This window comes from Pararge aegeria, chromosome 10, assembly GCF_905163445.1.
Source record: "Pararge aegeria chromosome 10, ilParAegt1.1, whole genome shotgun sequence".
Lineage (NCBI taxonomy): Eukaryota > Metazoa > Arthropoda > Insecta > Lepidoptera > Nymphalidae > Pararge > Pararge aegeria.
Genome location: NC_053189.1, coordinates 17,245,776 through 17,270,886, shown reverse-complemented (window position 1 = coordinate 17,270,886; position 25,111 = coordinate 17,245,776). Strand labels below are relative to the sequence as shown.

Sequence of the window (25,111 nt, the reverse complement as noted above, 5' to 3'; positions counted from 1 at the left end):
CAGCGACCCTGCTTTCTGAGTCCAAGGCCGTGGGTTCGATTCCCACTACTGCAAAATGTTTGAGTGTTGAGCATGAATGATTTTCAGTGTCTGGGTGTTTATATGTATAATCTAAGTATTTCTGTATATTATTCATAAAAATATTCATCAGTTATCTTAGTACCCATAACACAAGCTACGAATATTGTCGTAGTATGTTTATTTATTTAATATAAAAAAAAAATGCTACTTCAGAGTTTCCTTTTCGAAGGGACCTACTTCGGAAATTATAAATCCCCATATTGCCCCTGCCAGGAATCGAACCCGGGGCCTCCTAAATAAATTCATTGATCTCCATTGAGCCGGGGAGGTCGTCAATTATTATAAACTCTTTATTTATATAACACAACATTAACATAAAAAATTAAAATATAAAAATAAACTAGTATAGTATAATAACACCACTAACATATTCAAATACTTTACATACATATCATTTATTGTATGTTGTACTTTACATACAACATACAATAAATGAGTCAATGTTTCCAATAAATAAAAAAATGGATTACTTACGTCTTTTTTGCACAGTAAAGTTTTGTATCCTCATAATGGATATCCTACCCTTGCTCGGCACATGTTGGATGGCCTTTTTCGCACCCAACACCATTTTTAATCTGAAACAAAACATTCACAAATTGTAATACAAATTTTTGGGCACAGAACTGATGGAGGCTGCGATCCTAAGACGCTAACAAACTCTTGTACAGTATATGTATTTTATAAGTGTACGTGACAAATAATAGAATAGAAAAACTTTACATCACAATAGAAAAAATACGAGGAAAACAGTAAATAAAATTCATCTATTTTATTCTTTTAAAAAAAAGATATTCATCAGTCATTTTAACACCCATAATTACTTTGGGGCTAGATGGCGGTGTGTGTATTGTCGTAGTATATTTATTTATTATAACTCGCGATTTAAGTACATACCTACTCAAAATTCAAAATACGAAATTCATTTATTTCAAGTATAAAAACCAGGCCCAGTTTATAAAAACTTTTGAAACGTCAAGTCAGTCTGTTTGTAGTGACTCTACCACCAATTCGGAATGCAGATTCCACCGAGATGAGCCGGACATAAACTCAGCAGATTGCTCTTTTATCATTTTACAGTTTACAATCTTGTGGGAGATAAGAGTGGACCCTGCTTCCAAACAGCCTTTTCGCTCAGAAAAGCTTATGCCCGTTTTCATTCATCCAAAGCATTGCCTTAATCGAGAGCCTTATGATTTTGGCGGTGTCTATAGAAAAAAAAACATTTCACCAACTTTTAGGTGAAAACTATTGGTAAACGGTTAATGTATGCTTAGGAATCTCCTAGATTAGGCGGTACTTATTAAAGCATTGCCTTGTTCGCTGTTAATGAAAACAGGCATTAGAGTCCCTCAGCAGGCGATTGAAGAGTATTGAGATATAGCTATCTCGGAGTTTCTACGTGATGGAATCAAAAAAGAGGAAAACCGTAGAAAAGCTCGAGTTACCGTTTAATGAGTCGCGAAGCTGAAGTGGCAATGGCGGTAGACATAACTTAGAAAAACGATGGACGTTTGGATTTAAAGGTGCAGGAACAACGACCCGCCGGTAAATTAATACATGTGTTGTTGGTGAGGGCCTAATTTTAAAACCGCATCCACGGAAAAACAGCCGAACATATGCGTACCTGCTGCCATAACTATAAGGGATATAATACGTTTACTTTTTATAAAAACATCGTAGCATTTAAGAAGGGCTGTCGAAAGTACGCGTTGACATATGGCAAGGTTAATTCAGATATTCATAATATATGACATAATTAACGAAGGTGAAACTATCAAATCCTTTATTTCAAATAAAATTACGATATCAACTAGTTGCGCAGATATATAAATTAAAAAAAGCTTGCCCCATACATAATACTGACACTTCTTAGTCAATGCATGGACAATTTTTTTCGCACTATGTTACACCGAAGGCTCTGCGGCAATGACGTCAGATTATTATTAAATTTGGCAAAAAACATCCTGGTACTTATTAAGTTTTACTAACAATAAGTGTCATTGTTTTAACCTCTTGTCAAATTTGGACAGATTTAAGGAAGATATCCTTTTGTGATGAGGTCGTCGGTTCAAAAGTCTCACCTCTATGTTACAAACAAATAATAAAAGTCGAAATTTCAACTTTTTCACTTATTTCTCATTATTTGTATACAACATTTCCGTCTGAATAAAATGGAAATATAAAATAATGAAGCAGAACTAAAAATAGTTTTTTTTTTTACTAATTTTTATTTTTTTGTTAGTACGTGAAGGAAGGACAACATTTGTTGTAAAACGACGAACCTTATGCTACCTTTTTTTTTTCGTCGTCGTTCGAAAAAAAAAGATAGCATAGGTTCGATATTTATTAACATTATTTGCTATACTCTCAGTGATGTACAATTTCGTGTATTATGAAAATTAATCCTAATTTGCTACACTCTTTGGAAAGCAGGAGAATGTGTATGGTGTTATTTATAATCTCCAACCTTTATACTCCACACGAAACAAATCTTCGGCAATGTACCTGTAGGGGTCAAGGCAAGTGAAAACCCAGGATTTCTTTTCGGACTTGGCTGGCGGAACGTGTGTAGCGGTTGGCGAAATTTAAAAACGATGCGGCTGCGGTCCGTTGCGGTCAACGTCTCAAATTTTAACCGCCGCGGTTGTACCAATGACGGTTGCCGTCCCCGCCACCTACGTTCCGTTTTTAACACATTATTAATTTAAAAACCATAGACAAGAATTTATTGGAGCAAAATTATATAATACTAGTTGTATAATATAATACTACTCGCTTCGCTGTGGCACATTTTTATGGAATGGTTGAGAAATAAGAAACAAAACAAAGAATACATTACATATGTCAGCGAGTGTTTTTCTCACTTTCGGCAGATGGCGCGGTCAATGGTACATCGATCGTTAAAAAAACTGTAGTTTCGCGGTCGCGGATATGTGACTGGTGCAAAAAATAGATAAAAACAATCCTTGATGCGGATTATATATCAAGCAAAAATTACAGCTCGATCGTTGCACAAATTTTTGAGTTTTTGAAGCGTACACAAACCAACATAACATTTTTATATATATAGATTAATGATTTATATTTTATTAATTAATAATTAACTGGAGGACTGTTTGCGTCGCTAACAGTACCCTCTACGCACAACGGCAATGCACAATAATTCGATGTTCTCAAATTTTACAACTCTACGAAGTAAGTACCTGATAAACTACACTACAATAAAACTTAAAGTACAGGTATGTCTATTTAGCGATTATGACAATGATTATTTCATTTTTTCCTCACTTAACATTGAATCCAACAGCGTATTATCTAGATAGAGACCATTTTGAAAATGGGTGTGTAATAGTCATTTAATTTGATAATATTATATTTTTTATTATATGTCTTTATTGTTATTTTTATTATTCATCATCATCATCTGTGACGACACGAATCTTGCCGTGGAGATCCGGTGACGTCACTCTGGGTTTAGAACTCGAATTTCGATTGGATGTTCCACCGATGTACAACGGACAGGTTCTACTCTTCAAATGTTAGGCACTGGTCTAAGCAACAAGCATATCTTACAGGTCGTACCGAGGCGATCCAGACCGAGATCTGTTTGGTCGTATTTTATTTTATGGGAGACAAGGCACGCGGCAATGCTGGCTGGAGAATCTGATGATTTGGATCCACACTCCACTCACACACTGCACAACAACTTCACAAAGGCGAATTAACTTGAATTACCACGATAGCGGGAATAATAGAGGATCAAAGTCTAGTCTATTTCGAATTAGCAGCGTGGTTTTGCTACGTTCGCGTCGATAGCAACTTATCAACTCTTTTCGGCTGGGGCCAATGAGCATTCTTGAACAACCGTAGGCTCGGGAAGCGAGCTCTGCCATTGGCTAGACCAGATTGCGAATGAGAACGATATTATACAAATAGAGTGAACTTAATTTGAATGATTTTTAAAAGTTGAAATATACGCGGAGCGAATATTTCAAATTCAATCTTTATCATTACCAGCCCACTATAGAGGTGGTTCAAGTAGTCTACCACACCGAAGTGCGCATTTACAGACTTCATCTTCTTCGAGAAAATATGGTGAACTCTCAGGCACCCAGGCAAGCTGTTTTAGAAGTGACATTTTTATAAATTTAAAATGCACTGGCTGACCCGTGCAATTACGTCTGCACCAAATCGGTTGTTACCGGAAAACACGAATAAAATGTATTTTTCTAAAAATGAATCCTAGCTAGATCGATTTATCGCCCCCGAAACCACCGTATACTAAATTTCATGAAAATCGTTGGAGCCGATTCCGAGATTCCAATTAGTATATATAATACAAGATTTGCTCGTTTAAAGATACAAGATATAAAATTTTATAAAATTGATAACTACTCCAAGTGTAGGTAAAAACACTAATAAAAATTATAAAAAAAAAGTGAAATTTTAATTGCTTTATACTAAAAACGCACATAACTCAGAAAAGTTAGAGGTGCATGCCGGGGTTCGAACCCGGTCCCTCTGAAAGGAAAGCCAACTATAACGACTAGGCTTTCGCCGCTCTCGTGTCTGTTATTAAAATTTTTCATCATCATCACCCATTACCAGCCCAATACAGAGCACGGGTCTCCACCCACAATGAGAAAGGGTTAAGGCCATAGTCCACCACGCTGGCCCACTGCGGATTGGTGGACTCCACACACCTTTTGAGAACATTATGTAGATCTCCCAGGCATGCAGGTTTCCTGACGATGTTTTCCTTCACCGTTGTAGCAAGTGATATTTTAAATACTCAAAGCGCTAATTATTTGAAAAATTAGAGGTGCTGAATTCGAACTCGGCCCTCCGAAAGTGAAGTCGAGGTGGTAGCACGTTTGCTACCACCGCTGCCCTACCCACTGGGCTACCACCGCTTCCCTATATAATATGTAGTGGAAAAAGTTACAGTGACACATACGTCACACCAGACAATTCTAGAAACAATCATTCATAAAAAATTGAAGGCTGATAAACAATATAAATTTATGTCTAAACAAAGAATAAGCAAACGACATTTTTTTATAGAAATTGCCAGTTGCCACCTATGACAGAATGTCAATTCAATTGATATACTCGTAAATCCTACACAAAAAGCTCATTATAAATGCAAAAGTGTCTATTCGTTTTTTTTTATACATTATGTTTTATTCAAAATTTCATTGAGTATGTAAGTTTAGGCTGGACGAGTCTTGGCTTATTGAATGCAAAGATGAAGTCTAGCTTAAAGGCCTATGCACACCACGTGTTTAAAACGCGCCGTCGCGTCGATGCCCGTTTATAGCGATACAGTCGTGATACGCACGCGATTCAGACGCAGCCTGTAGACTTAGCAGATTTATAAATGTAAACACGCGTTATAATAGATACATGTGCCCATTTGTAGGAATACGAACGCGAGTCGGGCGCAGCCTGTAGACGTTGCAGACCTTTGTAAATACAAACACGCGTTTAAATCGATACAGATGCGCATGTGTAGCGATACGCACGTGAATCGGACGCAGCCTGTAGACGTTGCAGACAAAACGCGATTGCATTGATACATATGCGCATGTGTAGCGATACGCACGCGAGTCGGACGCAGCCTGTAGACGTAGCAGACCTTTGTAAATACAAAACGCGTTTGAATCGATACAGATACGCATGTGTAGCGATACGCACGCGAGTTGGACGCAGCCTGTAAACGTTGCAGACCTTTGCAAATACAAAAACACGTTTGAATCGAAACAGATGCGCATGTGTATATACACAAACGCGTAGGCATATTGCGTTTTTGAGCAGAACCTCACCAACAGTAGCAAGTAACGGCACGGTGGTGTGATCGGGCCCTAGATCGCACTTGCCTAGAAATTGTGTTATCACTTATCACTCTTTCCGTGACGTTCTCATGAACCTACTCGTATGTGGCTATTGCCAGAAACGCGTTCCTTACTTTAACGGTTTGAATTAAAAAGAAAATAAATATGAACATTTTAAACGGTGATAGCATAGGTTTGAACACGGCACGCGGCTCTAAATTTTTCAAGTAATGTGCGTCTGAAACAATTAAATAGCACTTAATTTTTGTGAGGTGTCTGAGACAACTAATTATTATATTCTTTTACTTATAACTAAGATTACGAAGGTCCCAAACCTCCCCATTATAAAACTCATCTGTCAATATAATATTTATCTCCTTTTCGTACTACGGGTACTACCTCTTACGTGCGAACTGTTTTACAGCGTAATGTTTAATACACATACAATGCCGGGAAAGTTCTTTACAAAAAAGGTGAACGAACCAATCTAACAATATTAGTTTGCAAAAAAAGCAAGGTTTTAATTTTTACCGAAATCTTAATAAACCAATTAAAAAAAACGTAGGCGTAACATTTTAGAAACATTTTTATAACCTCTCTAAAATAACACTAAGATGCTATGCCTTTAATTATACCTATAAAAGACCTTCGATTTGCTCTAACGTAACAACTTGGCCATTCAAATTACCAGATAATTCCTTTAAAAAAACGTAGGCTCGTTCTTTTTAGGGTTTCGTATGGGATGAAGAAACGGAAATCTAATAAAGTCACTTTGCTCTCAATTTACCTGTAGGTCTTATTGACGTACCGATTTCAATCTGAAAATAAAAATCTCTGTGAAAATCTGTTTGTTCGCAATACGAAGATGCGACATTTCAAATTTATTTTCTTGATAAGAAATTTAAATAAATCTCACTTGATCTCACTCAATGACTAATAAATCAAATTTTTCTGGGTACTTAATAACCAAAACTAAGAAAATTTACCAAATTAATGATGTTTATTACCAATATATAAAAACATTGAGTTTTATGATACAGACCACAAACATACTAGTAACTTAAAATATAAAAAGTGAGTAAATGTCAAAACGCTACTAAACATATATATATACATAATGTGGAAGCGAATGACATACTGACACAGACTACAGAGAGACCTAACTAATCAGTTTTAGTTTAATTTATTTAATCATTATTTATCGGTATTTAATTATAACAATACCATCAGCCTGTTTTTTGGTTTTTCATGAATCCTGCGGGAACCGCAAATTGTCCCGGGATAAAAAGCAGCTTATGTGTTAATCCAGGGTATAATCTATCTCTATTTGCGGGAAAGAGTAACAAACATCCATCCATCCATACAAACTTCTGCATTTATAATATAACTTGGATAGGATATACTGATGCAAGCTTTTTTTATGTTTTTTTCTTGTAATCCCGCAACTAAAGATAAAATATATGAACTCGTATCAAATCTGCAGCTGTAGGAATAATTAATATTTTGTATAGAGTCCGTCATATTACTTTTTTGGTGTTATTAATATGTACGTACCTACTTTTGATGCTTGAATCTATCTATCTACGATTTTGATACTAATTCTATTGGAACCCAAAATAAACACGGGCAGCAGTTACCAAATAAATGAATGCCATAAGTTTCCTTTAACGGTACAGAACCGCAATACATTCGCAATACATACTCGCACTTGGCCGGTTTAATAGACGTGCGTACACCATTTTTCACTAAACCGTTCATCTCAAGTATAGTATACCTTCAACTATATTATAATTCTGTGCGTTATTCGGGTAATTTAGGAAATTACATGGTAGGTATAGTTTTTGGAATGCCGCAAAAAAATTTAAAGAGATTTTTTTTTCAGATAAAGAGTTCGTTTAGTAGTCAAAAGTATGGACTGACACGTGAGTGATCCTTTAAATCTCCAATCCGTCGTAAGTGACATCCCAACTTAACATCCTTGTAAGTATATTCTGGAATTCCGCAAAGTAATGGCTGCTTCTATCTAATAGTCTTGAACGAGTTTCCTGATATACCGTTTATATATCATCCAATAACATATAACATACATTACTGGTGCAAGCTACTAAAACCAGCCACATTAGGTCGATTTAACTTTGACGATAGAAAGTTTGAGCGGTTTGCATGTGCGCCGGCGACAGTTTTGGAACGATGCGATGGCTCGCTGCGATTTACGTGTAATCGATCGCTGCGACGGATTACCCGTGAATGGGGACCTAAAATGAAAGGGCAAACGTAATGGAAGTCCAGATAAGATCAAGCAGTCAAGTCAAAACGTTATCTACACAAACAAATCCCTTTTTATATTACAAATCAGAATATTTGTAAAACAAAAGCACACGTCCAGGATTTGTGACTCTAAAACGAGTGGAATTAAGTCCAATTTAATTGTGTGGTATGCAGTCGGCGGACGGCAGTTTTGGAGCGATCGATCGCTGCGATTTACGTGCAACCGATCGCTGCGCCTGCGATGGCACGGATAGTTAACCGTGGACCTTGCGTCACTTGAAGAGTCAAGAAGAAAATAAAAGCGCACACGTAATCGAGGTCTAGATAAGATCACGGTCAAGCACAAAACTGTATCTATACAACTAAATTCCTACTTATATTAATGCAAGAGTATTTTTGTTGGTTTATCCTTATTATGAGGAACGGATTGACTTGATTATTTGCATAGAGATTGTTTGCGAGCCCCAGATTGATATAATATTCTATTTTGATGAAATGTATATAAAGATGTTGTTTCGTAGTTACCTGATAACAGCTTTAAGAGAGTGACATGACCGGGTTTAATTTCAGACCGTTGTAAAATAAAACACGACATAAAAAGTTAAAAGTTTATATTAAACTATAGCTTATAGAAAAGTCCTATTGTAGTCCAAATACACCTATCCACCAATAGATTTATAAAAAAATTAATAAATTTTACTTCTCTAATTTTGCCGGTTAATTTTTCAAACGTTAGTTTTTGACCGTATAATAGATAGCCCAGTGGCTAGGAGCGCCACTTCCCTTTCGAATCCCAGCGCCAACCTGTAACTTTTCTAATATCACTTGCTTCAACGGTGAAGGAAAACATTGTAAGGAAACCTGAATGCCTGAGAGTTCTCCATAATGTTTTCAAAGGTGTGTGGAGTCCACCAAAACTAGGCCAGCATGGTGGCGGCCTTAAACCCTTCTCATTGTGGGCGGTAATAGGTAGATATGATGATAGATCGATAGGGAAGAAACTGTCTCCTCTAACATAGTTTAAACTACGCTAGTAGAAAGGGCTTCACACAAATGAAATATATACGTTATTTTTACTATTACTATTAATATTATAGAAAACAGGGTTACGTGAACGATAAAAAAACTTAGGTGCGAATGATTGCGTTTTTAATCATTTTAAATTACTCAGCTAAATTTGGGCCTTTTGTCATTTTGAACCCTCGTAGCTTTATTTTTAAGTTTACGAATGTAATTATCGTATTCATCTCACTACCATGTACATATTTTGTAATTTAATTTACGCATCAAAAGTGCTATCTATGACCCTACTGATAAAATACTTTTATCAATAAAAATATAGTCACAGATCAGACTTTAAGTTATAAGAATAAAGAAATAATAATTACAAACTAAAATTAATATTTACAACAAATATAAGCCGACTAACGGTTCACTTATGGGCTTGGTACCCAAAATGCTGGCGCCATTGCCCGTTTGAATTGCTAGACTTAGCCTTTGGGCTAAATAAGCGCCAGCTCTTGGGTCACCAGACGTCAAGACCATGTTTTGGGACACGATGTTAATGAAATTGACCTTACTTGAATAAATATATTTTTGACTCAGACTCTGTCAACCTCATGCTGCGAATAACAGGAGCTGAGCCTCAATGAATAAAGTTAAAAAATCGAGTTGCAAATTTCTTTTGAAAACTTCTATGACGGAATGATAATGATAATTTGAAAGTTCTAAAAAAAAGTATAGCACAGCATACGTCTATCATTTAAGATTGTCTCATAGGCGAACAAAGTCGCGAGAGACAGCTAGAAAAACTACTAAACAAACTAGTAGACTTATTTGACCTTAATTTATGAATAAAGGTATAGGAAGTATACTTATCTATAGACCGTTCGATAACAGTAGTTAAATGTTCTAGAAATCGGAAAATATTTGCACATCAAACGTTTGCTGAGGATGCAATAGAATTTGCACGGATTTGAGCAAACACTGATGATCGGTTGTCAAACACGAAAAACCCACATGAGTTTCAAGGAGGTATGAGTAATGCAAATTATGTTGAACTAGAAGATGCCTTCACGTCTTCTACATAATTTTTTTCGGTTTAGAAACCCCTGCAATTTAATTTTCCCGAGATAAAAGACCTTTTTCTTCCTCTTATCTCCCGCAATATAGAAAAATTATTTATCGTGAAAATTAAGCTTTATTTGTTATACTCCACGGACAGCAGGAAAATCTGTACCTACGGTGTAATTTAGAATTTCTTCTAATTTTTACACCCCAGGAGATGTTGACTTTACAATCAATAATTGTTAAGAACATTAGTCTTATTTCAATTATTCATTGTCAAGTCTCCTGAGGACGCTTCAGTGGAGTATAACAATTGACGAAATTATAAATTACACCATACAGATTCTCCTGCTTTTCGAGGAGTATATAAAATAAAGCTTAATTTGCGGGAGATGAGAGCGAAGCTGGCTGCTTCCAAGCTACCTTGTCATTAAGAAATTCATCAATTGTATTTAACCTCGCTGTAGTAAATGTGTTTTAACTCATTGTTTAATAGTATGTATTAGTAAGCCCAGAATTACCTTAGGAATCATGTTGTTTAAGCGTATACTCGACCCCACAAAGGACTACACCTTTCGCAAACGATTTGCAGATAACAATTAATACTCGACGGTTTTTGAGTTGGAATATCGAATATATATTTGTTTTTATTTCTAACAATTTTTAGTCAATTTTTAGGTTTACATGACGCTTTGTACAATTGTAATTCACGCGCATATCAGTACATGTTATATTTTAAAAACGTGTAATATGTATGTAGCGAGCGGTGATAGCCTAGTGAGTAAGGCTTCGGTTTTACTTTCGTGGAGACCGAGTTCGAGCCCCGGCACGCACCACTGATATTTCGGATATATTTGCGTTTTTATATAAGCAATTTAAATGTCAACTGCTTTTAACGGTTAAGGAAAACATCGTGAAGAAACCTGCATGCCTGGGGATTCTTTATAATGTTCTCAACGGCGTGTGAAGTCTACCAATCCGCGCTTGGCGAGCGTGGTAGACTACGGTGTACACCTTTCTTATTCTTAGACGACACCCGTGCTCTGTAGTGGGCCGGTAATCTGTTGATGCTGATTATGAATTAATATATATTATGTATGGAATATATATTATATTTTTGTACATATCTTTAATATGTCATGTTTAATATGTCTTATGTACTATGTTATATTTTTTATTTTATGTAAATTTAGTTTAAAATCCTAATGTTTCACTAATGTTAGTTGTACCACCTACTAGTTTCGTATAGCATATTCTTGTATGCCTTTGGTTGCCTGGAAGAGATCGCTATTTAGCGATAAGGCCGCCAAATTGTACGTTCTACCTTATTGTGCTGTTTTATTCGTATCTCTGTAAATTTTCTCTGTGGTGTACAATAAAAGTGTATTCATTCATTCATTCATTCATTCATTCATTCATTCATTCATTCATTCATTTATTCATGAATTTGTAATTTTTCTAGTGCTCTTAATAAATAAATAGATAAATAAATGCTTACAAAAAAGCATTTTATTTAAGTTTTGTCTTATTAGAAGTAAATTAAATATTATAAATGCTAATGTTCCTAAATTTGAGGTCTCAATGGTGACAACGTAACGACATGACCTCCCGAGTCACAAGTCACCTGAGACGACCTTCTAACTGGATTGAAACGAGGAAATGATCGAGATTGAATTGCAAATAGAAATCCTCCTAAAGGTCCCCATTCAATCGCATTCATCTGATGATTTGTCTGGTGGAAGGCTTCGGCCATGGCTGGTTACCACCCTAGCCTCCCACCAAACATGGCTGGTTACACCCTTGTCGGCAAGGACGTGCCGCCAAGCGATTTAGCGTTCTTGTACGATGTCATGTAGACACCGATACCATGCTGCCATACAGACAGACTAAAGTGCTTATCATCATCATCATATCAACTCATTACCGGCCCACTACTGGGAACGGGTCTCCTCCCACAATGTGAAGGGGTCAAGGTAGTCCACCACGCTGGCCCAGTGCGGAGTGGTGGACACACAACTTTCAGAACATTATTTGACGGCCGATTGGCGCAGTGGGCAGCGACCCTGCTTTCTGAGTCCAAGGCCGTGGGTTCGATTCCCACTACTGGACAATATTTGTGTGATGAACATGAATGTTTTTCAGTGTCTGGGTGTTTATCTATATATTATAAGTATTTATGTATATTATTCAGCAGTTATCTTAGTACCCATAAGACAAGCTACGCTTACTTTGGGACTAGATGGCGATATGTGTTTTGTCGTAGTATATTTATTATTTATTTATTATGGTGAACTCTCAGGTATGTAGGTTACCTCACGATGTTTTCCTTGACTGTTGAAGCAAGTTATATTTTAATTGCTGTAAACGCACATAACCTAAAATAATTTAGAGGTGCGTGCCGGGATTCAAACTCGCTCCCCTAAAAGTGAAGTCAAAGTCCTACCCACTGGGCTATCACCGATTTTAAAGTGCTTATAGACTGATTTAAATTTGAATAGCCCTCACAGGTTAGCTCGCATCTATCACTACAACTTCACCTACCATCAGGTGAAATGACAGTCAAGGGCTAGTTATTAGTGAAATTAAAACACACCACCATCCCCCGACGACGCTGTTGCAACCCTGAAGGTGGTTCAGCTACGACCCTTCCGAAATAAATAGAAAAAAGGATGGCTGTGGTTAGCGGTAAAACATCGCGAGGAAACCTGCATATTTTGTTTTAAATATAGACTAAGTATGACACGAACGTTTACTTAGTGATTGACCTAATTAATGAATTACCCAATAATATACGAGACTATATTAATCCTCGTATTATTAAGAAAAAACTGAAATCCTACTTTTTAAGTAATTTTTATATACACATGTTAAACTGGCAATAATGTCCTGCAGTTAACGCACCAAGACTGAATTCTCTGTTAGCATATATTACAAACCTGGGTGCTTTTCTTATTAGTATAAGTATTTTTTTTGTAAACTTTTATGTATATTTATATTTTGGAGTAGAGACTTTGGGAACGTGGGGTCCGGAGGCACGAGCTCTTTTCAAAGAATTATCGAAAAAGGTTATCGAGTCTACCGGTGATCCTAGAGCGGGCAGTTACCTTGGCCAACGAATTAGTTTGGCCATCCAAAGGGGCAATGCTGCCAGCATCTTTGGAACTTTGCCTCGCTGCGGTGGTTACGAAGAAGTTTTAGATTTTATTTAGTTTTAAATAGTTTAATTTAGGTTATATTACAAAACAAATATTTAAAAAAAGTAATTAATAAATTAAATAAGTACTTGACTGTAATCGCACCTGATGGGATGTGACGATGCAGCCTAAGATGGGGCCTAGAAGATGCCTATTCACTCTTGATTTGCAGGTACCCAGATTATAGGTATCGGGGAGGACGGAAGAAGGGAGGGCATTTCATTCCTTTGCGGTGCGTATCAGAAAGTAAGAAACAAAGCTTTGTATGTGTTGATGGTATTTCAACTACGTAACGTTACGGTGCATGCCTGGGAGTCTACCAATCTGCATCTGCACACATCACTCATTCTGTGCGGAGAGTGGGCCGTTAATAGGTTGTTGATATTGAAGCATGGCGATAGTACTACTATACATTAAAGGAAATTGTATACAATTTTACAATAAACTACCAGTTAATATCTTGGAGATGTCTCTTAAAAAGTTCAAATTTTGTATTAAACGTAAGCTTATAGAAAAGTCCTATTATAGTATTAAGGACTACGTCAATGATAAAAATGTTCGGGTATAAATTATTGCTCTAACCAGGTTGGATAAAGAAAAAAAAAACAACCGGCTAAGTTTGCTGTGGAATTTAGTTATAAGTTGACGAATTTAGTTAACAACTCACTTCGATGTACCTACATATTTTACATGAACTGTACGCATCAAAGTGCCATCTATGTGCCTATTTGAATAAAGAAATATTTGACTTTGACTTTACATAAGCATATATATGGCCTATGTCAGTAATAGTTGTATGGGCTAAGTTCCACGTCAATTTGACCATCACCGGATATCGCTCGAGGACTTTAAGCTTTTGGATAAAATATTTACGACTCTCAATTAAGTTTAATTAATATTTATTAATTGCCGGGCACTATAAAAGATAAGTACCAATAATTGCTGCATTTCTAGAGTGAGGTGGGTTACGCAACTTTTTTTGTTGACAGGTGTGGGCTCGACTGCGTCCTTGAAGCTACCATGTTTGACAACGGGTCACGAAGTTCTGGGTTCGGTGTCTAGGTCGTGCCATAAGAAGAACGGCGGTATTACCCATAATGTAAAAATCGTGAAAAAATTACATTATATGCCTTTTATGTAACGTGTTTTTTTTTAAAAGCCATAGTTTGTTTTTATTGTTTATATTTTTTTCATAGTTACAACTGCGTTGTCATAGGTTATTTATAACCCCCAACTCGAAAAGGACGTTATAAGTTTGTCGTGCCTGTGTGTGTGTGTGTGTGTGTGGATGCGTATGTGTCTGCCTTTACCATCGTAACGCCCGAACAGATGAAACTATTTTGATTTAGTTTTTTTTGTTGGAAGGTAGGTGGATTAGTCGGGAGTGTTGCTATGTTTGACGAAAAAAGGTAAAAGTAGGCACTAAACGGTGCATTACATATTTTTTCACAACTCCCTGAATATGGGTACCAAACGAAAGGGCTTGACTGGGAACAATAAACTACACCATATTGATTTTTTTTTTTATTAAGTAAACCAGCTCATATTACAGCTATCTGTACCGACATCTTGTCTGTCTGTTTAAACTTTAAAGATGGACTCTTTAATTATACTTATTTTTATGTTTTATACTATGCTAATATTATGATTATGAAAGACAATAAAGAATATATAAAAAAACCAACTTCTAAGTGTACTAAATAGTACAATTGAGGGAGGTATGTAGATAGCCTAATGGTTAGAACTTCGGCTTAACTTTCGGGGGGCTGAGTTCGAATCCCAGCATTCGCACCTCTAACTTTTCTTAATTATTCGCGTCTAAAGCAATCAAAATATCACTTGCTTTAAGGGTGAATTCTTTCCCCCGCATCAGTGAGGAAAGCCTGCATGCCTTGAAGTTCTCCATAATTTTCTCAAAGGCGTGCGAAGCCCACCAATCCGCACGGGGCCCGCGTGGTGGAATGGCCTAAATCCTTCTCTCTGTGGGAGAATACACGTGCCCTGTAGTGGGCTGATTATGGGTTGATATGATGATGTAAGTCACTGGATTTTTATAATTGAAATAAAAAAAATGGATTCAACCATTTAAAATATTATAATAACACAGTTTAATAAAATAAACAAAAATTTATTTGCGTAATATAAAAACAACGCCTCTAAAAAAGCAAGAATTTCAATTAAGATCCTAATCATATTTTCCTATTTGCTTCGTCACAGTACGTGTAAAGTTATATTAATTTTTGTTTAACGCCTTATTCATAGACTTCGATTAATAAAATAGATGATACGTGTAATGCTAATAGTATACGAATTGCTCGTATTTTTCCGATATTTCTTGAAATACAAATGAAAAACTAAAAAAATTAAGGTACTCGAACACTCTTTCGCAGCTGCGAGAGATAAATATTATATCCCCCGATTTTATCCCCTGACACGGGATATAATTTACGTGCCCACCTGCTAAATCACTGGAACATGGAATAGGAGAAGTTTACCCCCGTTTATTAATACACATATATTATTTGAATATTATTTCCACTTGTACGCCAGTGCGAGTTGATAAAGCAGTGAAGAAAAACATCGTGAGGAAACCTGCATGCCTGAGAGTTCTACATAATGTTTTCAAAGGTATGTGGAGTCCACCAAACCACGGGCCAGCGTGTTGGACTGCGGCCTAACCCCTTCTTGTTGTGGGAGGAGACCTGTGCCCTGTAGTAGGCCGGTAATGGGTCGATATGATGGTGTCAGGGGGCGAAGTCCACCACGTCTACCCGCTGGGCTATCACCCCTACGAGAATAACATGTTAAGTAACAACTAGTAATAAATAAACACTGAAATAGTTACAGATTTTAAGTAGCACACTAAAACAGGTTTAGGTATCCACCTAGTAAGTTGTGGTTGTATGCCCGTTTTCAATAAACCTAAGCATCGCCAAAGCAGAATGCCTAATAATTTAGGCGATGTCTATAGAAAAAAATCGTTTCACCAACACTTAGGTGATGACTATTAGTGAACGGTTGATGTATTCTTAGGAATCTCCTTATATTAAGCGTTACTTATTTAGGCATTGCCTTGTTCGTCGTAAGTGAGCACGTGCATAAGCACATTGTACTCATATGTGCACTCTAGTTCGCAAACGCTCCGTCTAACTTTGTTATTTGCTTTGCGACAACTTTAAAAGCTATTAACAATTTGTGACAGGTAGCATTATTTAAAGCAATAACTAATTGTATTATTGGACAGGTAACTTTATTAATAACTGCCTTGTTGGTGTAGTGCTCAGCATGATCACGATGGCAGGGTTCGATTGCCGGGTTGGGACAAAAATTGTATGGTATTGCGTTTCTTTGTTAAAGATTTTTAAGAAGCAGCCCGGTGTGAGAAAATTGGCGGTGTCAAACACGTGTCTCGGAGAGCACGCTAATCCGTCGGTCCCGATTATTATCACTAACTTTCCACAAGTTCCCACCAACCCGCATTGGAGCAGCGTGGTGGGTCTAAGCTCCAAAAACAGTCTATCCTATGAGAGACGAAGCTTTTACCCAGCAGTGGGACGCCAGCTGATGGTGATAATATTAAATGAAGGTAAGCGCAGACGGTGGCGGGAAGCAACGCATTGCATTTCAAAACAGTGTTAGTCCATACACGATGTACCTTCTAAAGCAATGACTGAAGGAATTTTGATATGCAATCGGCGTTACGTATTCCGACGGTAACCTACTAAGGCCACTAGCATAGTAAGTGTTAAGTCTTCGGAGTCAAGGTCGCTGGCACAGAACTAAATCTCCTTTTGATCGTTTTCACTTAATATAGGAGACGCTTAAATCGGATGTACTAATTGTTGTAGGAGATGCGTGAAGAATAAAAACGTTTCACCAACCCTTAGATAACGACGTTAAGCGCCATCTAAAGTTAAGAAACCGATCGCGGTGGATCGCAAAGAGGGGACTCTTAAATTGACACATGACAGATGAAAAAAATATTAATTCGGTTTTTTTATATCCATTCGGAAATTGAAAACTATGATAAAAAAAAATATATATTTGTGTATATTTTGTTTATGTATTCGGACGTAGTTATTTGTATGTAGGTTTGTAACAATTTTACACTACCTATTTGTTCTCGCTCTTGTTGTCCTAATCTTAGGATTACCTTACCAACCTTAGGGTTGCCTAGCAGAGATCGCTTTTAAGCGATAAGGCCGCCTTTTGTATTGTACTCCAGTTTTTGTGTTTCTCTCTATTCGTCCTTTATTTTCCTAACTGTGTAGTGGTGTACAAATAAAGAGTTTAAATAATTAAATAAATAATACAAAAACTGAGTACCGCGTGAGATTGAAGGCGAGGTAACTTGGAATATAAAAAACTAGGTACGTGCCGTATTAAGCGGTGATAGCCTAGAGGGTGAGCTTCAGCTTTCCTTTTGTGAAGACCGAGTTCGAGCCCCGGCACGCACTACTGACTTTTGGAGCTATGTGCGTTTTAATTTAAGCAATTTAACAGTCACTTGCTTTAAACGGTGAAGGAAAACATCGTGAGGAATCCAGCATGCCTGAGAGTTCTCCATAACGTTCTCAAAGGCGTGTGAAGCCTACCAAACCGCACTTGGCCAGCGTAGCAGACTACGGCCCAAACCCTTCTCAATCATATTCGAATTATTTGTTATTTATGATTAGAAATATGTTTATTCAAAGTATTTACGTATATTATTCACACAAACATTCATCAGTCATCTTAGTACCCATAACGCATGCTACGCTTACTTTGGGGCTAGATGGCGATGTGTGTATTGTCGTAATTTATTTATTTACTAGCGGACCCCAGCGCCATCTGTCGGGCTGATTTGTGTATCTAAACCATTCAGGGTGCCACCCGAACGCATACCGAAAAATTCATTTAAATCGGTCCAGCCGTCTAGGAGGAGTTCAGTGACATACAAACGCATACAAGAAAAATATATATAAAGATTTGTTGAATCTGAGATGAGAACCGTACCCTGTAATGGGCCGGTAATGGGTCAATGATGGTGATGAGGACCTTGCACCCGAACCGAGAATCGAATCCAACGTCTTGTGATCGGCAACCCATTCTTACTACTTGAGCAACGAGACAGCTATTATAACAATTATTTGTCTTCATTATTAGATGATAATTGCTATTCGTTGTAAAACCAATCACGTTATTCTATTAAACAACGTTGAAGCTCTACATGTGATTTGATTATTCAATGTCAAGAACTTTAACAATTAGGGTTTTTACACACAGTTCATTTAAATATAAAATAATCAACATCATCATCATATAAACCCACTAGCTGACCCACGCAACTTCATCTGCATCAAATCGGTTGTTATCGGATTTAATATCTTTAAAAAACCAATAACCTAATTGCAGGCCACCTAATAGGTCCAGTTTTATTTCCAAACTATATTACTATATAACTTTTAGCATAGCATACCCGTCGTAACTTATAAACGATAGGTCCAATTTGAATAATTTGAAGAACAATTTTCAGTAATCAATTTGAATTATAAAACTATTTATTTTGATAAGGATCATGATAGGAATGTCACCATCTTTATATTGTACCCGTGTTTTTATATTTTATAACAAAAAGCGGTTATTGTGACTTATCAGTTGAACATATAGCCTCCAGGACTTTTTTGTAGGTAACAAGATTGATTACTTCTAACATGTCCATCAATCCATACATACGTGCATCCATCCATCTATGCATCCATCCTGACAAACTTTCGCATTTATAATATTAGTAGTATGGTACGCATGCATTCGATCGTTGTCCTATATGCCTTGCGACTTGAAGTTATCTGTGAAGAGTTATGTTCTTTATCTCAGACAATATTTATCAGATCTTCATTAAAATTAGACAATAAATGCTTGATAGTAGTACACTTTCAAATAAAAAAAGAATTATTAAAATCAGTTCAAATTTAACGGAGCTATAAGTAAAATTGATAGATTTTTTTTTCCTTTTTCTGGAGGCAACTTATTGTTTATCGGGATAAAAAGTATCCAATATACTGACCCGGAATATCAGCTACCACCATACCAAATTTTATTTAAATCCGTTTATTAGTTTTCACGTGATGCCGGAAAGAGAGACAAACAGACAGACAGACAAAAATGAAATAAAGATCTGTTTTGGACTCAGTATCGATTATAAAGCATTCCCCGGTCAAAATTTTCAAATATATTAAATGTACCGAAATCTTCCAGTTACAGTTTTATTATAAGTACCGGCCTTCTACAGGAGACGGGTCTCATCGAACAATGAGAAGGGGTTAAGGCCGTGATCCACCAGTCTGACCCAGTGCGGATTTGTGGACTCCTCACTCCACACACCTTTGAAAATATTACGCAGAACTCTCAGGCATGCAGATTTCCTCACGATGTTTTCCTTCACCGTTGAAGCTAGTGATATTTAATAACTTAAAACACACATAACTTACAAAAGTTTACAAAACCTTTATGCCAGAGAGTTCTCCATAATGTTCTCAAAGGTGTGTGGAGTCCGCACTGGGCCAGCGTGGTGGAATACGGTCTTAACCCCTTCCTCTTTTGAAGACCTCCCTGGCGCACAGCTGAGCGCTGTGAATTTAAGCAGGAGATTCCGGCCTTGATATCCGGTAAGGTCAATGTGGGAATTTATAATTTCAAAATTTTCTCTGGTCTGGTCTGATGCTGGTTTGATCGTGGCTAGTTACAGTTTAGTGCGATGTTTCGTAGAAACCGATTAGGGGTGTGACTACCATACTCCCTAACAGGTTAGCCGGCTACCATCTTACCCGCATCATCACTTGGGTGAAATTGCAGTGAAGGGCTAACTTGCAGTGAAATAAAAAATAAACTGTAGCTAGTTGGCTGGTAATGAATCGATTGATATGATGAATGAAAATAATTTATGTACTGGAATTTTCCAAGTAGAAAACGCAATCTTTGCGCCATCTTAATCATAAACCTACTTAAAATATTGTGTACCGAGCTTTACAACACCCATGTGAGAGACATGCATTCAAGTTTACTTTAAGCCAGTCTTCTGACTTAAGACGCGCGCCACGTCTCGACCGGTTCTGATTGAACAATAGAACGAATGTTATTGCTTTACACAGACATTACATAAGATAATCTTTACTTAATCTTTTATAACAGGTGGCTAATGGAGAAAATGAATGATAAAATAGTAATTTCATTTGTATTTTATATTTTTTTTACGATATCTAAAAGGTTGAGATTTTTTACTCTTGAAGACAATCATTGGACGGCGATAATTTATTTTACAAGCTTATTAATTTATTTTTCAACTTACGATTATATTAGAACTGTAGTACGATAGCGATGAGGCCACGAAAAGATGCAAATAAACATACCATACAAATATCACTTTATTCATTTACTTTATAAACTATGACAATATGGAATTATTGTTTACAATCTCGCATTTCACTCCCTGACCCAACAGAGAACGATCCAACCCGCCAAGAAGAAAAACCCAATCTCCCGCCAAAACTCACAGCCGTCCAATCAACTTGATTGGTTCCCGCCGTTAGGCGTCTACCGGCGTTAACCAATCGGAGAATGACAACCGAACGTCTCGTTCATAAATAAGATTAAAATAAAAAAATAACAAACAAGTGGAAATTTGAATCCTAACAATTAGTATTACAGGAAGTTTCCTAATTCACTAGCGTAGATTCTGATGTACCTACCTACATACATTATAAAGTATATTTTATTAACCTACCCAGTGTCTGATTAAGCAAGCGCGGGGCCCGTAGCAAATTCTTTGAAAGAGCTCTCTCTGCTATGGGTTCTTAAATATAAAGTTGTATAAATGCAATTCAATACTCAATACGTATCTTAAATACAATACGTATTTGCTATCTATAGGTTACAATTTTGTAGGTAATTAATAGTTAAGTAAATAGTGTGCGTGTGCGTGTCTGTCTGTCTGTCTGTCTGTCAGTCAGTCAGTCAGGCAGATATGAGCGGTATTAAATATGCGGGGCCCCCTTTCGCACTGAACCTACCTACTCAACATTATCAATGTAACAAATGCGACACAGAGCAACCTTTCAGTCAGAGTAAAAGAAATAGATCCGTTCTCTCAGCTATGTCGTAAAGGGTGCGAATCGCGCGCATCATCGGCGCCTTGTGAAGCTAGATACCTAGTTAGTGCGTTCGCGCGGCACCGCCAATAGGGGCGACCTGCGCCTGCGCCAAACGAACGTCCACATTATCCACCTTCCCCCTAATTATTTTAAAAATAGATACTTATAATAAAACTGTAACTGGAAGATTTCTGTACATTTAATCTATTTTGAAAATTTTGATAGAGGGATGCTTTATAATCGATGCTGAGTCCCGACTCAGAGACCGAAACCGATTTTTATTTAATTTTTGTCTGTCTGCCTATATGTCTGTCTGTATTTCTGTGCATCACGTGAGAACTACTGAACGGATTTAAATTAAATTTGGTATAGTGGTAGCTGATATTCCGGGTCAACATATAGGATACTTAATATCATTATATTAATATCACACATCTTTTAACCGAATTTAATAATTCTTTTTTTATTTCAAAGTGTATACTATCAAGCATGTATTGTCTTATTTTAATAAGGATCTGATAAATATTATCGGAGATAAAGGACATAACTCTGCACAAATAATAGCAAGTCGCAAGGCATATGGGACAACGATCGAATGCATGCGTACCATCCTGCTAATATTATAAATGCGTAAGTTTGTGAGGATGGATGTATGGATGGATGTGTGTATGTATTAACTACAATAATGACAACTCACTAACTCAGTATACCACGTAAAATAATAGTAGGTACAAAGCTAGCCACGATGATTATGATGTTAGCATAGGATCTATTCTAGCGTCTAGATTGACTCATACGCGGTCGAAGTCGCGAGGGTCCGCTAGTATACAATATAGGTGTTATGCTCCTGCTAACATTGAGCTAGTTATATCCTACCATACCCATAACAAATAAGGTAGGGCACACCAGTTAGATTTCAAGGTCACGTTTGCGCACATTACGTTTCATTTGATAGAAAAAGAGGTAAAGTTAAGAAAATGTCACCAATCCGCCCTGGGCCAGCGTGGTGGATTACGGCCTTGACCCCTTCTCATAGTGGGAGGAGACCCGTGGCCTATTGTGGGCTGGTAATGGCTTGATATGATAAAAGAAAATAAATAAAGATAGCTAGAAGTATTGTATGACGGTTCTGTTAATTGTGATTCTTTTAATTGTTTAAGCGATAAAATAGGGAGTGACTTTTCGTGTTTCCTTATCGCGCGTTACGTGCTGAGTGGATGAGATCAAGACCAAAAAAGTGAAGACTTTTTTCGAGAAGTAATATTACCTTTTTGCAACTTTTTGTTGCATATTGTTTATCCACTACAAGTTAACCCTTAACTGGAATCTTATAGTCACGATGCAGTCTAACAGTTAGTGGGCTAACCTGCAGTTATTTTAAACTCAAAACCCTAATCGGATTCTACGCGGCCACGTATCGCTTGGCGGGACACAAAGTCGGCCTGGACGAATAAATTCGACGATAGAAGGTTCTTAACCATTAAAATGCAAGTCTACAAAATTTTCCCCGTATTTTCAGCGTCGGATGTGACACACGCGGCATATAACGTAAATGGTATGTGCCTGTCACGTATTGCACCAGCGGGTCGCCGACCGCCGCTTGGGACATAGGCATCGCGTTGGGAAATACACATAACTGCTCTCTCGCCATCACGTGCAATTTTCTTGCAAGCAAATTGATTTCCGTCCGTCGCAAAACAAAGTGAACGTTCCATATTGAACTTTAAGCTATAATGCGTAAAAACGATACTGGGTCATTAGGTAAGTTAATTTATTGGTATATTCATCATCTACAGTCACACTACACATTGGCGTATAAGTGGATATAATATCCAATGAATACACGCACACAATTCAATCAATCAATCCTAACCGTGTATACGACTAATATTGAAGCATGAAGCATCAAAAACCAGTCTGTTAGACACAGTCACTTCATACGATTTAGCAGTTAACAGTAGTTCTACCTCTCTCTCTAACCACTAATGTTCTAAACGTTTACCATTAAATGGGAAAAAAGGAAAAAGTTTGAGAGCTATCAACATTCCGCGGGTGTTACGTGTTACGTGTAACGTTCACTGATTCTGGAGTAATGGCTGAATAAGGGTTCTGTGTGATCTTAATAATTCTGTTAATATACGTCGAATAATAAACGGGGTTAAACTTCTCTTATTCCCTGTTGTCATGCTTTGGCAAATGGATCAGTTAATTCTATCCCCTGTCATATAATCGGTAGATATTTAAAAAAATATATATATTTATATATATATATATATTTTTTTTTTTTAATTTAAATAATGTTCGTAAATCAACCTTACAAGATTGTAAATAGAATATTTGTAAAAAGTAGCTAAGTAACACGCAGCAACTGTAAAGTATCGGTGCATAACACGAACACAGTTTATGTAACGCAATTAGTAAGTCAGCAGCGTAATTGCAGTTAAATAACGTGAAAAATAATTATCATCGTAGATGTAATAGGAACTATTTACATTGCCATCTTCAAACAGTTTCGATGTTTTGATTAATTGGATTAAATGAACTCACTTTTATTGCACACAAAACAAAATAAAAAGCATACTATTAAGCGGCCTTATTGCATTTAACGTGTAAATGTAAGCCGAAATAATACTTTAGAGGCTTTAGAGGTACATTATTTACCGTCTCTGAGACTTATCAGATACAGCCCTAACGTCACATGCAAAAGTAAAATCATGTGATTTTTTTAACTTTATTAGGTACGCGTCGCGTTGTGTAGGTAGGTACTATGCACGTGTCGGTCTTTTATCTTCAATAGGGTTGTCATAAGTAAACACTTAGAATGTTTTGAATTAGTTTGTATGGAAAAATATGCTTCTTTTGATTTAATATTTTCACAGGCCATGATTCCTTATGAAAAACTAGCTTCTGCCTGCGACTTCGACGACTTCAAAATTTGGTCAAAAGCTCCGCTCATTAAATTTTAATCAAACCCCGTAAACAATTTGAGAGATTGGTATTGAAAAAATGTGCTTTTCGAAAGCATAGGTGACATGCTTTCCAAATTTCAAAGCTGTCTGCCCGCGGCTCTTCTCTTAAACAATTTTCAATTTTACCTCGGAAACTACTTAAGAAATCGGGATAAAAGATAGCCTTTGCTCTTTTCTGTGTTAAAGGCTACATGCATGCCAAATTTCATCCAAATCCGTTCAACCGTTTTTTCGCAATTGAGTAACAAACATTCACACTTTCACATTTTTAATATTAATAGGATACTTCTCCCTCCTTTAACAGTATTTCTTAATTCCGTTACACGTTGTATATACATTTCTGAATTTCCTCTGGTCTGGTGTAGCGGAAGGCATCGGCCGTGGCTAGTTATCACCTAATCAACAAAAATGCTGCGTAGAAAGCGTAAAGGTATGAGTTTAATATACCTCAAACAGGTTATTAAAATTGTGAATTGGGACACCTCTTTACCACTTTCGACATTGTTTTTTACCCAAAAACGTATCTCTAATCCTCGATTTAGAGAAATGACGTTATTACAACTTCCAAC

The 25,111-nt window shown here is 36.8% G+C and overlaps 1 protein-coding gene across 1 annotated transcript in view; it reads right to left on the bottom strand.

The window, feature by feature from the left end:
* Positions 1–25,111, bottom strand: part of LOC120626799 (scavenger receptor class B member 1-like) — an 89,257-nt gene that overhangs the window by 49,335 nt on the left and 14,811 nt on the right. Inside the window, exon 2 of the mRNA XM_039894547.1 lies at positions 556–656. Within this exon, the coding sequence (XP_039750481.1) occupies positions 556–649 (94 nt within the window). The 5' untranslated portion in view covers positions 650–656. The remainder of the gene's footprint in view (positions 1–555; positions 657–25,111) is intronic.